The 15,355-nt window shown below is 39.8% G+C and overlaps 1 protein-coding gene across 3 annotated transcripts in view; it reads right to left on the bottom strand.

Moving 5' to 3' along the window:
• The window catches only part of ATRNL1 (attractin like 1), an 811,767-nt gene extending 803,365 nt beyond the window's left edge, over positions 1-8,402 (bottom strand). For all 3 annotated transcript variants that reach the window (XM_039465348.2, XM_074382946.1, XM_074382947.1), the window contains exon 1: positions 7,730-8,402. In XM_039465348.2, coding sequence (XP_039321282.1) covers positions 7,730-8,031 — 302 coding nt within the window. In that variant the 5' untranslated portion in view covers positions 8,032-8,402. The remainder of the gene's footprint in view (positions 1-7,729) is intronic.
• Positions 8,403-15,355: the final 6,953 nt, after the last annotated feature.

Raw genomic sequence — 15,355 nt, 5'->3', positions numbered from 1 at the left:
CTGCAGCACTGTTTACAATAGCAAAGTCTTGGAACCAACCCAAATGCCCCATCAATGATAGACTGGACAGGGAAAATGTGGCACATATACACCATGGAATACTATGCAGCCATAAGAAACGATCAGTTCATGTCATTTGTAGGGACGTGGATGAACATGGAAACCATCATTCTCAGCAAACTGACAGAAGAACAGAAAATCAAACACCACATGTTCTCACTCATAGGCAGGTGCCGAACAATGAGAACACATGGACACAGGGAGGGGAGCATCACATACTGGGGTCTGTAGTGGGGAACTAGGGGAGGGACAGCGGGGGCTGGGGAGTTGGGGAGGGACAGCATAGAGAGAAATGCCAGATATAGGTCATAGGGAGGAAGGCAGCAAACCACACTGCCATGTATGTACCAATGCAACAATCTTGCATGCTCGTCACATGTACCCCAAAACCTAAAATGCAATAAAATATAAATTTTAAAAAAAGACTGCAGGGAGAAAGAGGTAAATAAAAATTATAACTGAAGATACCCTTCTCTCAATAAGTGATAAAAACAGACAGAAAATCAGAGTAATTGTAGAAGACTTGAACAAGACTATCAATCAAGTTGACCTAACTGAAATGCATACAATACTCCACCCATCAATATAAGAACATGCATTCTTTTCACGTGCACAAAAAAATATTTACCAAGATATACAATATTCTGGCCAATAAATTTTAAAGGATTCTAGTCATATAGCCTTACGTATATTAAATAAGTTGAATTTATATTAATAAGTTGAATTTGGAGTTTAAAAAAACTTCAGGCCTAGAGGGCTTCAATGGTGAATTCCACCAAATACATAATGAAGATATAATGCCAATTTCATAAAAACTCTTTCAGCAAATGATCAGTAGCGTCTCATGGGGCTCATTATATAAGGCCAGCATTGTCTTGTCATCAAAACTAGTCATATATTATAAGAAAAGTACAGACTAATATCTCTCTTGAACATAGATACCCAAATTCTAAATAAAGCTTCAACAAACCAAATCCAACCTAATATAAAAAGAAATGCATATCATTTCAGATGAAGTTTATCTTAGGAATGTAAGTTTGGTTTAACATTCAAAAATTATGTACATAATTCACCATGTTAACAAACTTGAAAAAAATCATATGATTTTCTCAATGGGCACAGAAAATGCATTTAACACAATCTAGTTTCCATCGCTGGTAAAAACTCTGAGCAAACTAGGAATAGAAGGGAACTTTCTCAGTGTGATAAAAGGCATCTTAAAAACAAACAAACTTACAGATAACATGATAATTAATTGTTAAAGATCAAATATCTTCCCCTAAATTATGAATAAGATTGACCACTCTCATCACTTCTATTCATCACTGTAACAGAGGTTCTGGCCTATGCAATACAGCAAGAAAAAACAACAGCATCTAGACTGCAAAGAAATGAGTAAACTATCTTTATTTGTAAACAGTATAATCATCTAAGTAGAAAGCCGTAGGGAATCTACAAAAATCTATATATACGAGTTATAATTAAGTTTGGTAAGATTGCAAGATAAAAAATCAAACACAAAAATCAGTTGTTTTTCAGTATGACAGCAACAATCAAAACTGAAAGTTTTTAAAATGTCATTTACAATAGCATCCAAAAATATTTACTACATAGGGAAATATCTGACAAAACAGGTGCAAGACCTATTGACTAGAAATTTTAAAACATTGCTGACAGATTAAAAAACTAAAGAAATAAACAGATATACCATGTTAGGAAACTTGATAAGGTGTTGATTTTCCCCAAAATTGATCTATCGACTCAACATAATTCCAGACAAAATCCTAGTAGGCTTTTTATAGAAACTGACAAGCTGATTCTAAAATTCATATAGAAATACAAAGGACTCAGAGTAGCCAAACTAACTGGAAAAGAACACTACCTGAATTCAACACTTATACAGAAATAATAATCAAGACACTGTTGTATTGATATATAAATAGACAGATCAAGAAACAAAGCAGAGTCCATACATGAATGGTTTCAACAAAGGTACAAAGCAACTTTAACAGAAAAAGATTACTCTTTTCAACAAATAGTGCTAAAACAAATATCTATATGCCAAAAAAACTGAATTTAGCTCCATACCTCTCTCCATATATAGAAATTAACTTAAAATGGACCACAAATCTAAATGTAAAATCTAAAATTATAAAACTTCTAGAGGAAAAGAAAATGAAGAAAATATTCATCAAATTGGTTTAGGCAGTTTTCCATTTTTTTTTTTTTTATTTATTTTTTAAAGACAGGGTCTTGCTGTGTTGCCCAGGCTGGAGTACACCGGCACAATCACAGCTCAGCTCACTACAGCCTCCAATTCCTATATTCAAGTGATCCTCCCCTCTCAGCTTTCCAAGTAGCTGGGCTACATGCGCATACCACCACACCCAGCTAATTTTTCAAACACTTTTGTAGCAGCAAGGTCTTGCCTTGTTTCCCAGGCTGGTCTCAAAACTCCTAAAATCAAGTGATCCTCCAGTCTTGAGCTCCCAAAGTGCTGGGATTACAGACATGAGCCATGATACCCAGCCTAGGCAAAGTTTTCTTAGGTATAACATAAAAAGCATAATCCATAAAAGAAAAAAGTGATAAAACAGAATTCCTTAATTTGAAAATTAGGTTCTTTGAAAAACACTGTCAAGAGATTTAATTCTCTTTTCATTGTGTTTTCATAGACAAGCCCCAGACTGGTAGAAAATATATGCAAATTATATACCTCATAAGAAGCTAGTAATCCAGAAAATGTAAAGAACTCACAAAATCAGTAAGAAAATGTTTTTAACACGCAAAAGATTTTAATAGATACCTATTAAAGAAGATATACAGATGGCAAATAAGCACGAGAAGATACTCAGTATCATTAGTCATTAGGGAAATGCAAATTAAAACCCAATAATATACCATTCACCTATTAGAATCACTAAAATTTAAAAGACTAACCATACCAAGTATTGGCATGGATGTGAATTAACTAGATAGAATACTGACTTACTGCTGGTGGGAACATAAATGATATAACTACTTTGGAAAACAGTTTCTCAGTTTCTTTAAAAGTTGCACATGTATCTACCATATGATCCAGCCATTCTCAGGTATTTCCCCGAGAAAGGAAAGCATATGTCAATACAAAGACATAAAGACTTCCACGTGAAACTTCACAGCAGCTTTATAAGGAGCAGCCAAAAATCTGAAACAATCCAAATGTCCATCAGCAGTTGAATGGATAAACAAAGTATGGTGTATCCAGACACTGGTACACTATTCAGCAGTAGAATAAACTAATACACCATGAATTAATCTCAAAATAAACAGACTGTGTGAAAGAAGCCAGACAAAACAGAAGTATATAATGTATCATTCTATTTACAAAAAGTTCTAGAAAATACCAACAAATCTATAATGTGAGAAAGCAGATCAATAGTTGCCCTGGGACAGGAATAGGCAACTGGAAGAGGGAAGGTTTACAAAGGAAACACATGGGAACTTTCTAGTGTGATTGATATTTTTACAGTTTTGACTGTGGTGATAGTTAAAATTGCAAATACATATGACAAAACTTGTCAAATTGTACAATTTAAGTAAATAAATTGTACATTTTAAACGGTGCTTTTTATTTTAATTACACCTCAATAAATCTCTTTAAAATATTGTTTAAATAGCTATCAAAATTATAATTAAACACCTCATTTTTCAAAATACTAAGAAGGAAAAACAGTCCTATAGGGTAGTATATAAGGGGTAACCTAGTGTGAAGCATCAGACAAGCCTCCTTTAGAAACTAGTATTTAAGCTAAGATTAGAAGGATGATAAGTAATCATTCAAGCAAAGACCAAAGAGAGAGGAAAGAATTTACAGAAGTAACTGTGTATACAGTACATTGAGGCCAAAAAGAATGTAACACTTTCAAGGAACTTTAAAAGATCAGTCAGGGCAGAGGAAAGGAGGGGTGAGTCTAATCGGCTAAAGGGGCCAAATCATCCAGACATGTGTTCTTGAAAACCATGCTACTACAAGTAACTTACCTTATCAATTTAGAATCTAAGAAACACGCAATTTAAATTAAATTCCTACTGTGGGATTATATCATTTAATAATGTAAAAATAATCCATGGATATAAATTATCTATTACAATACAACTGTGAAATAAAGAAGTCTTTATTACAATATAACTTTGAAATAAAGAAGTCTTCTTGGGGACAGGGAACATCCAGTTTAAGTTTACAGTTGCTGTTAGTTTCCCTACAAATAAAACGGATTCCATATACATATATATTTGCATATGCATATATTTTTAACAGCTTAGGGAAAGAGTTTACACATTAATTCTGCCCCTCTTGGTTTGCAATAACAACCTAATTCCTGACATTATATCATTATATCTTCATTTTGCTGTCACCACAGATAGAATGTTTCATATATTTATATATAAAATTGTGAGAAGAGTCCTGCTCTGACACCCAGGCTGGAGCACAGTGGCATGATCACAGCTCACTGCAGCCTCAACGTCCCAGGCTCAAGCAATACTTTCACTTCACTCCCTCTTGTAGTTGTGACCACAGGTGTGTGCCACCATGCCCAGCTATTTCTTCAATATTTTTTGTAGAGATGAGGTCTCACTATCTTCTTGCACAGACTGGTCTCAAACTTCTGAGCCCAAGGGATCATACCGCCTCAGCTTCCCAAAGTGCTGGGATTACAAGCCGGAGCCATGGCACCCAGCATACTTCCATTTTAAATGTGCAAAATGAAATATCCCAGTCTGACTAACTTAAGTGGGGTAAAAATATATCCCTTTATATTTGACTAATATAAAGACCAAGACTCATTATATTTATATAAATTTATATAAATCTCAATTACTCTACAAAATTAATTCTGAAGAACCCCCTTCTAAAAGAGAATGTCATTCAAACAGATTATAGCAAAATGTTTTCTTGCTTCACATTACACTGAACTATTCAAATAAATACAACTTGAATTAGAGTCTATATCTTTGATTATTATATTTCAAATATATTTTCCTATTCTCTATCATAAATCCTTTAGTCTAGCTTTGGCTGAAAAATCAATGTTCCTTCTGTTTTTCCTGTGTAAGGAAGGAATGGCCTGTTATTCTGAGTGTTTTATTCTTTTCAAATGGAAACAGAAGACGAATCAATGCTAAGAGAACTGAAGTACCACTTTTGATACTGTATTTGCTTCTGCATTTCTTCCCCCAACTATCAATCTTCCATCCTCAAGAAGCATTTGAAGAACACTTTTATTCCCTAGTGAAATCCCTACAGTTGAAAAAAAGCTAAGTTACCATGGAACCAACCAATTAATTTTGACACCTGCTTACCAAGATTGATCAATCATTTTTGATGTCTGTTTGTAAGGTTCCTATCCTTCAGTTTTTAGAAAAAGATTTTCAAGATAATTAGTGAAGCGAGATTTTCTAGTCTTTCCCACTGTGTTATTACCTCAAATGCCAGATAAAACAAGCTACTATCTTCAAATAAACCTTTCATAGGTTTATTTGCATGTACTTTACCAAGAAGAATTTTTTTCTACTAAATATAATCCCTCTCTTTAACATTAAATATCAATGTTTTCTTTATCCCTAAGAGTATACATAATAAAACAGATAGTTACACCAGTTATATTTACTCTAATTAATAGCTTGTATTCCACAGAGAAATGCAAAAGCATTTGCTCAACAGAGTTCAGTAAGTCCTAGGAAATAACAGCTTCCAAGGAAATGATGAATACTCAATGATTAGCTCAGGATTTATTGTTTTTTAGCAGTATCTACACCAAGTATCTATTCTTCTTCTACTCACTAATGCATTTTGTTTATGAACACCACCTCTCAATGTTATTTAAGCTAGTTTTAACTTGTTCTGTTATCTTTTTAACTACGATAACGTCTGCTAGCGAGGTCTGCTGATTCAGCTGATTAACAAGTTCCACTACGTTAAAATGTATTATAAATATGAGTTTCTCAGGACTACAGCAATTTTTATCCTCTTTAGACAAATGGAGCAAATCCACCCTCACAAAGGCCAAAATCCCTAAATTACATATAAATCAGGCAATCTCCCTATTTGTGTAAAAAAAAAAAAAATGTAAAGAATGGATGAGGCTTTTTCACTGCTGACTACCAGTTTATATGTTCAAAATTCTCTCTTGCTAGGTAAAGACGCTGAATGCTACTGTCACAGCAAAAGTTTAAGAACACAAGTTAAAAAAAAAAAAAAAAAGCTGCTAACAAACAACATCTTGAAACACTTTTTAAACTTTTAAATAGCACCTCTTCTGATTTATTTTAAAAAGTATTTGTAAAACTACATTACTATAAAAAAAAAAAAGGAGACTATATTGTGTTTAAACTCCAGGAAATTGTCCTAGACTACATTAATTAGGTCAACCACAGTCTTACATTTGCCTTACAACCCAAGAGAAATTTCACCTAGATTTTGGCTATCAGCCTGACAGTATCAGTAATCTACAATATTCAGTGTAATCTCAGAGCCACAAACCAGCCAGTAAACATCATACTAAGTATCTGTAAGACTAAGAAGCTGTTGTTCTTAATGACTGCTACCTATACTTTGTTAGAAGACTGCCCCAAAGTTAACTGACTTATTTGCTACTCCCCCACACTTACCCATTGCTTATTTCAGGCAGGAATGTAATAAACATCAACCAATACAAAGAAAGTACCTTCACCTTAGCGAAGCAAACTCCTTAGGCTCCTCGTGCTTCAGAAAAGCCAAAGCGCTGTTCCCGCACAATAGCTAATACTGAATTAACCGATCAGAAAAAAATCCATTATCCTCACCACATAAAAACGTCTGGGTATTTCATCCTTCTATTTAACCTAAAGTCACCTTCCTATGTCTTAATTCAAGATTGTTCTAGCAAATTCAACACAGCGAATCTCTTAAAAGTACAAATTCTGGAGTGTATGCTGGCTCCAGATGTGCCAGCTGATTTGAAATCACAACTCGGTCCCTACTACTGTGTCATCTTGGGCAAGTTACTTCAATGTATCGCCTCGATTTCTCTCCGTAAATGCAGCATAATATTTCTAGCAACTCAGAGAGTCGTTATAAGGAACAAATGAGAAAATCGACGTAAAGTGCTTAGAAGAGTGTTTGGCACTTAGCAAGCCCATCATAAAATCTACTTATTGAGATCACTACGATGACTAAATAAATGTTAGTAGGGGTCACCTCTAGAGAGAAGAGGAGGATGGGGGAAGAGAGGCACTGGTAGATCATAACTTTGAACCTTTACACTTTTGTATTTGAATTTTTCACAATGCGCATGTATTTCATGAGTGACTTGGATAATTTCTGATTTTAAAACATTATCCTAAGAAAATGGTGCTGGGCATCGTAACTGACTGTGAAAATGTTTGTGTCGAGCAGCGGATCAGAAGCCGCTGCGGACATCTGGAACGCTCGAGAAAGGCTTTGCTGCTCGTCGGTCACCGCTCCGCGCGGGCCCGAGCGCCCCCGGGGCGCCGCGGGGCTGGAGGGGGCGCGGCTCGGGACCCACTCCCGCCCGCTCCCGCCGCGCGCGCGCTGCGGTTCGCCACCGGCCCGGGAATCCGAGGCCGCGGCGAGGGAGGCCGCGAGCGAGTCTGGGCTGGAGGTTCGGGGTCCGCAGAAGGCACTTACTTGAACCTGCCCTGGCAGTGCTGGCACTGGTCCCCCACCCAGCCCGGGTCGCAGAGGCAGGTGGAGTTGACACAGCGGCCCGAGAAGCAGGAGCCGGTCCTCTCGCAGGGCTTAGACTGGGACACCTGCGCGTAGAGCGCCAGGTAGAGGAAGCCATAGCACAGCAGCCAGCTGTTCCCGTCCAGCAGCCAGGAGGAGGCGCCCCCGCTGCCGCCGCCGCCGCCGCCCGCCGGCCGAGCCCTCCACAGCCCCGGGGCCGCCGGCTGCGGGGGACCGGTGCGGGCCTGGCCCCCGGTCTCCATCTTCCCCGGCGCCCCTGCCCCGCGAGGCTGCGCTCGCCGGCGCTGACGGGAATTCCGGCCGCAGAACACCTCGTCGCCGCCGCTTCTCCGCCTCCTCACCGGCGCCCGTCCCAGTCCCGCTGCCCGGGCAAGAGGGGCAGAGCCCAACCGCCGTCGCCTGCGCTCGGCCGCCTCCAGTCGCACTCGGGCATCGCCGCCCAGTCTCCTGACCTTGTCCTCAGCGGGCCGACCCACAGCCGCGGCGTCCCGGGTCCCACCGGAGGCGGGGAGCCGGCGGCGCAGACAGCGCCCGGCGCTCCGGAGAGGACCTGACCGGGAGGAGGAGGGGACCCCGCGCGCGGCCCCGCCTCGCCTGCGGCCCGCGCCAACTGCCTCGGCTCGGAGCGCAGCGCGCCCGGGAGGGCGGGGGCCAAGCGGGAGCCCCGAAGTGGGCGCGCCCAACGCGGAAGGGGGCGCTCGGGGAGGCGGCAGGCAGCTCTGCCTCGCCGGCCCAGCGGCCGGCGGCGCCCGGGCGGCTATTCCGTCTCTGGCGCCTAGAACCGGCCGCGGCGGCAGCGCCGGGAGCCCACAATACGTGGGGCCGCCCCCCGCCCTCGCGCGCGCCCACGCTCCCCCCAACAAGCCCGGCGTCTTGGTCTCGCCCCGCCCCTGACAGAACCGGGGACACCCCCCCGCGCGCGCCCACCCTGCCTGGCCCGAGCGCTGAGGAGATACCGGCCCCTCAGGTGTGGCCCGCGTGCCAGTCCGCTCCCCGGCCGGCGCGGGACCCCGGCCCCACCCGCACCCCGCGCCCGCGGAGCCCCGCGAATGAGAGATCGACACGGGCCTCGCAGCTTCAAGAGAAAAGCAGCCCTTCCCATAGGCTGTCTGCAGCTGCAAAAGTGCAGAGCTTTTTCCCTAGCGCTTCTCCCTCCGCCCCATCCTCCTATTTCTTCTTTTTCTTTTAAAAGAGAAAAACTCCAGTACACAAAGAGCTGAGCATGTGCAGCAAGCAAAAGCCTTAAAGGCACCGCAGTCCGACCACGCTGTGGGGTCAGCGAGGGCTGGGAGGGGCGGGGACGGGGGACTGCGAGAGGCGCTGGACGGTCTCCGCGGAGGGGCCGCGGAGGGGGAGCCATTGATGCCTCGGCACCGAGGCCCCCGCCCCCAACAAAGAACTGCGAGGCTCCGAGCCCCGCGCGCTCCACCCCTTGCAGACGCTGCCTCGGAACCCCACGTCTCTCTTCTGCTTGTCAGTGCTCCCTCCTCCATGGAGCTGGGACGATCTGCCTTGAAAAATATTGCAACATCGGGCCTTTTTTTCAGAAGAGCAGAAGTGATGCCCAGAAAAGAGCCGTTTTCCTTCCTCAGCAGCACTTTTTCTTCTTCAGATGACTCTCCAAGATTGGATGGCATATTCTGAGTTTTCTGCTTTGTACTTTTGTGTCTTCTCTAGACAGTTGCCTTTTTATTTGACCCCCTTGAGAAAGGAAGCCAAACACACATTGCAGCCATATATCTTTGAGTTATAGCAGTGTTGCTGGAGTCCCACCAAAGAGCAAACAGTATGTAAAAGAATTCGAAATCCACCAAAGGCATTTCCCACAGAACAAAAAGAAAACAGAAGAAAGAAAAGTTTGTTGTAACTACACAGTCAAAATATTATTATTAGGATTCAACTCGTGTTTATTCCGCGTCAGTTCTTTACATGTCTCTTATCCCCACTTGCAGATGAAATCCTTCATTAACCCCATTTTGCAGATGAGAAACAGCGACTCAAAAAAAGGTTAAAATATTGGTCAATGGCAGGTTAGGAGTAATGAACTGAGCTTTAGACAAGGGGCCTCTAAACTGCTGTGCTTTTTCCACTGCTTCTATTAGAAGATGCTTTGTTCTTCCTTTGGTGAATAAAATATAAATGTTGGTTTGGTTTACAAATACCTCAACAGTGACTTAAGGAGGAAAAAATAAAAAAAAACATCCAGAAGGAAATGGCTCCTTCGCAAGGAAAAGAGCCAAGGGAAAATCATGATTCTCATTGGTAGACGGAAGAAATCATCATTTCCATAATGTCAGGGTTTTATCAATACCAGAAATGTCCTTATCAAACCTAGAATTAGGATGTCCCCTTCTTCCCTTAACATCTTTTCCACAACAGGCTGCCCCTTAGAGACTTCTTGAGGTGAGTGAAGAAGCAGAGGAGAACACTACAGACACCAGTTAAAAAGGAAGATACTGTTCTGGATCACATCTTTTCATTTCAATGGCTGTGAAATCCAGAAGAATTCTTTCTAGTGTCAGCCATATATGAACGTTTTCTGCTGCTTTTCCATTCTTCTTCATCTGCCAGCCAAAGTCAGCAGCATCTTTCTCACATCTACAGTAGAATTACTTTTAGACGTGGTGAAAGTGGCCAAGCTCTTAAAACCATCAGTGAGTATGAAGGTAATTCAAAGGGTGCGCTGTAGTCCCTTTGACAAGAGAGAGAGATCACAGCTCAGTCACATACTGACTGTAGCCTGTATTTGAGCAGAGTTTGCCCATTAAAAACACACTCATAAGTGGAAGTTGAACAATGAGAACACATGGATACAGGGAGGGGAACATCACACATTGGGGCCTGCTGGGGGGTGGGGAGCTAAGGGAGGAATAGCATTAGGAGAAATACCTAATGTAGATGACAGGTTAATGGGTACAGCAAACCACCATGGCACATATATACCTACATAACCTGCACATTCTGCACGTGTATCCCAGAACTTAAAGTATAATTTTAAAAAATTATCTTTTAATTTACTAACCACTATAATCGGCTCAGTACTTCAAGTTGCACTGAAGAACATGCAGCCCCACGGGCCTCCTGTCAACATTGCCTTTAGAATCAAGCTGAATATATTAAATTTCCATGAAATTATTCTCATAAGGATCTCAGAATTTTCACCCACCCTGTACTGTGTTTCTCTCTCAAACACTTCTAGTCAACATTTACTGAATAACTATAATGAATTTAAACAAGAGAAAACAAAGATGAATAAAGCTTGATTTCTACCCCAGATTAGCTTATCTTCTATCAGGCTCACTAGACTGTGAGCTCATTATGCAGTTGAGTGTCATATACTTTACAAATGTAAAGGCAGAAAACTTAAATGATTTAAAATGGTCACACAAAAACTCAATGCCAAAGCTTGCCTAGAATCATGAGTTATATTTCAGTACCTTCTATGATCAAGAAATTTTAAAGCTCCAACATGATATTCTCTCTTTTTTTTTCAATGTAGAGTCAGCCTCCTAGAAGTGCTATATCACAGTGAAATAATTCACAGTTTGGTAATAGCAATCATAAATCTAGAAAAAAGGTGAAAATTTACTCCAAAGACATAGGGGGGGAAAATTCACCCTACTAAAGTAGGATGAAACTGGGTTTTTGTTTGTTTGTTTGTTTTGTTTGTTTGTTTGATTGAGATGGAGTTTCACTCTTGTTGCCCAGGCTGGAGTGCAGTGGCATGATCTCGGCTCACTGCAACCTCTGCCTCCCAGATTCAAGTGATTCTCTTGCCTCAGCCTCCCAAGTAGCTGGAATTACAGGCACTTACCACCACGCCCAGTTAATTTTTTTGTATTTTTAGTAGAGACAGGGTTTGGCAATGTTGGCCAGGCTGGTCTCAAACTCCTGACCTCAGGTGATCCACCAGCCTTGGCCTCCCAAAGTACTGGGATTACAGGCATGAGCCACCGTGCCCAGCCTCGGATGAAATTGTTAAAAAATTATCTATTTAAATTTATCCAAGGGGAAAGATAAGAAAAGACTGTTTTCTTTAGCCTTATATCAGGACTGTTAGATGTTTTGAGGTGTATGTTTCATTTCCAATCACTCCACTTAACCATGGTATTATGAGGGACAAAAATCTGGCATCACATCACCAGATTGTTTAAAGGAAATTTAAATTATTTTTTTTTTAGAAGAACAGGAGAAATGATAGATCCAGTATCTTTTGATTGCTACTCAAAAAGTAAAGGATCCTATTTGGTCTAATGAACCAAAGCAGACTCTTCTCGGATGTTTAATTTAAGAATCTCTGCTCTCTGGTTATTGTCCACCCTTTGGCTTATATAAGGCTTCTGAAAGCAAACAAGATAATGAGAGCTGCAGATAGCCTGGCCTCAAGAACTAGAAATGCATTCACTCAGAGGAACCCACAGTGAAACTGGAGCAGTATTCTTAAGACATTAATAGATGATGAATGAATGGTCTGTAAGGTTAGTCAGTTTAAAAAAAATCAAATTTAGGTACTTATTTAAAAAGTATTGATGATATTTAAAATGTTTATATGACAATGGATCTGAAACACCACCACAACTCCAATCAAAATCTAACATTCTGCTTTCTCTTGAATTCATTCTTTTCTTTGATCGGTTTCTCTTGCTATCACAGTTACAAACACACACATACACTTCTGCCAATTTTTCTACTTAACACATTTCAAACATATTGTTATAAGTAAATCCAAGGAAATAAATCCAAAGATTATAAATTCACTATGCTGGGCTACTACATTTTTTTTTAAGCTGGGAAATAAACTGAACAGCCTTAAACTTATAATCCCAAATATTCAGTCTTATCACCAAAAATGTTGATTGCTAATAGTCAATTGTAGAAAATTGTCTTTTGTGAAATCTAATTCAGTTAAAACATGGGCTAGGGCTTCCATTTAAACATAGTAAATCAATTATTTGCCTTTATCTCTGCTCCCTCTGCAAACTCTACCAACATGACAGGAAAGTTTTTTTTTAATTTTTTTTTCAGGTATAAACTCAAAATGATACAGAAAATGAGAAAACAACCAACTTGTAGATGAGAGGTGGCAAGGAATTTGGAAGTTTCAATGAAGGAGAAAAGTGAATGGAGAAATAATAACTAAAACATACACGCTGTCAGAGATGAGTAACAACAAGAAACAAATCTGTTTCTCCCAAAGATCCCAGGAAAGCCTCAGGACTCAGATGTAAGAGTTATCAGGAAGGCAGAGGTGGGGCTCTAAAATAAATATAAGGGGAATGGTTCAGAGCAAAATAAGGACCCATAGTCTCCCTCTCATCCTAAGCAACTAAACACTACCCCAAACACAGCCCCGATAGAGGGTTAATCTCTTGGGAAATTGAATCAGAGGCTCCACACTTGGAGCAGCAGGCACAGTAGAAGGAGGGAGTGAGGTACACAGCTGGAAAGTGAGAGACTAAGTGAAAATCTACATATTGAATGGTAAAATTTCCCTGCCATCTTTCCTCCTGTACCCAGAACATCAATAATCAAATGAATAACCCTCAGACAGAAAACTGAATGATATTTATCCGCAGAAGGTAAATGATTCCAAGACAAAAGATACTGTCATTTGGCGTCTCCCAAACAAATGAAAATCCAGCTTCTGGATCACTCTACAGTGAAGCCTGATAATCAACAAGCTTTGCCCAGTCCTTTTTTCCATAATTTCCTCCTATATAAGGCCAGTAAATGTTCTCCAAAGATAGAAATGAAACAAAAACAAATAAAGAAAAGGAAATTAAAGGAAACAAAGTCAAATGATATGGAAAGATTTTGTACCATGAAACAAAAGTAGATATTCTTCAAAAAATAAAAAATAAAGGGACAATCAGAAAACAAAAATACAAATAAATAAACAGTAACCAAAATTAAAATGCAATAAAATTTGGGAAAATAAAGTGTCAGAAATTTCCTAGAAATTACAGTGAAAAAGTAAAGAAAGTTTCTCCTTTTTGATGAAGGAAAAACTAAGAAAATTAGAGAATTCATTAATAGATACTATTTTAAATTAAGCATTTATTCTATGAATACATGTATTGATATGAGAGTATTTTAATACACAACATATATAGGAGCAAACAAAATTTGTTTCTATCAGTTCACCCTAGTATTAACATAAGGAAATTTCCTAGAACCAAACTGAACCTCAAGATGAAAGACCCACCACAACCAAAAACACTGAGTAAAAAGACTCACAAATTGAGGAGAAAAAGACAAATGCAATGGGTCAGAGGTAAGAATAGCCTTAAAAGTCTCAACAACAAACCTGAGATATAAGGGAAAAAATAGACATATAAGGGAAAATTATTTTCAACCTAGAATTCTATACCTAGCAAAGCTATCTGTAAAGTATGAGGATAAAGACATTTATCAGTAAGGTATAAGGATAAACACAGACAAGCATTTATAAAATTTTTATCTCCCAGTGTGCCCTTTTTTAGGCTGCTATTGGAAAATATAATAAAGGAAGAAATAAAACAGAAGAGAATTGTGCAGGGACATCTCAGGATGACAGACAGCTGTGCCCTTGGCCAACAGAATAACCAATCTAACCTGGAACAGAGGGCTAGGGAGAGAGGTATCCATGAAGATTATGGATATGAGTTGTTATGATGTGGATCTGTGTCCCTACCAAATCTCATGTTGAATTATAATCCCCAGTGTTGGAGGCAGGGCCTGGTGGGAGGTGACTGGATCATGGGAGTGGAGGTCTCATAAATGGATTAGCACCATCCACTCCATGCTAATCTGTTGATAGTGAGTGAGTGAGTTATCATGAGATCTGGTTATTTTAAAATGTATGGCACCTCCCTGCTTACTCTCTTCCTCTTGCTCTAGATATTTAAGACATGCCTGCTTCCCCTTCTGCTATGACTCTAAGTTTCCTGAGGCCTCCCCAGAAGCAGAAGCTGCTATGCTTCCTGTATAGCCTATAGAACCATAAGCCAATTAAACTTCTTTTCTTCATGATTTAGACAGTCTTGGATATTTCTTTATAGCAGTGTGAGAACTGACTAATACATGAGTATTTGGAAATGTTTGGACTTTCGGAAAGAAGATTAACAAGATGTGACAGATCTTGGAGTATTGGTGGAAGAAACGGAATAAATACATAAGAATTGGAGAAAATGAACAAAATAAGGCAATTGTTGACTAGAAAAATATTAAAAACTAAAAAAGATTTTAAAAAATAAAGAAGTCATTATATGCCCAAATTGATAAATCCAGAAATAGCAGTATAATCATACTACATTGAAGAAAAGATTTGAAAACTTCTTACTCTGGGGCACAGGAAAGAAGGGCAGGAGATGTACATTTTATTATAAGGCTTTTAGTACTCTTTGATTGATTGAAAATTAAAAATTAATTCTGAGATAAAAATAACAAATAAATATGTGCTTTCATAATAAAATAGAGAGTCATGGCACATGAGACTCATAAAAACCTGGGTTTGATTCCTAATTCTACCATCTATATCCTGGTTGCCCTTGAGTGATCCATTAACCTCTGTGCCTTAGTTTCCCA

The sequence above is a fragment of the Saimiri boliviensis genome, chromosome 12, assembly GCF_048565385.1.
Source record: "Saimiri boliviensis isolate mSaiBol1 chromosome 12, mSaiBol1.pri, whole genome shotgun sequence".
Classification (NCBI taxonomy): domain Eukaryota; kingdom Metazoa; phylum Chordata; class Mammalia; order Primates; family Cebidae; genus Saimiri; species Saimiri boliviensis.
This window is presented reverse-complemented; position numbering and strand designations above follow the sequence as displayed.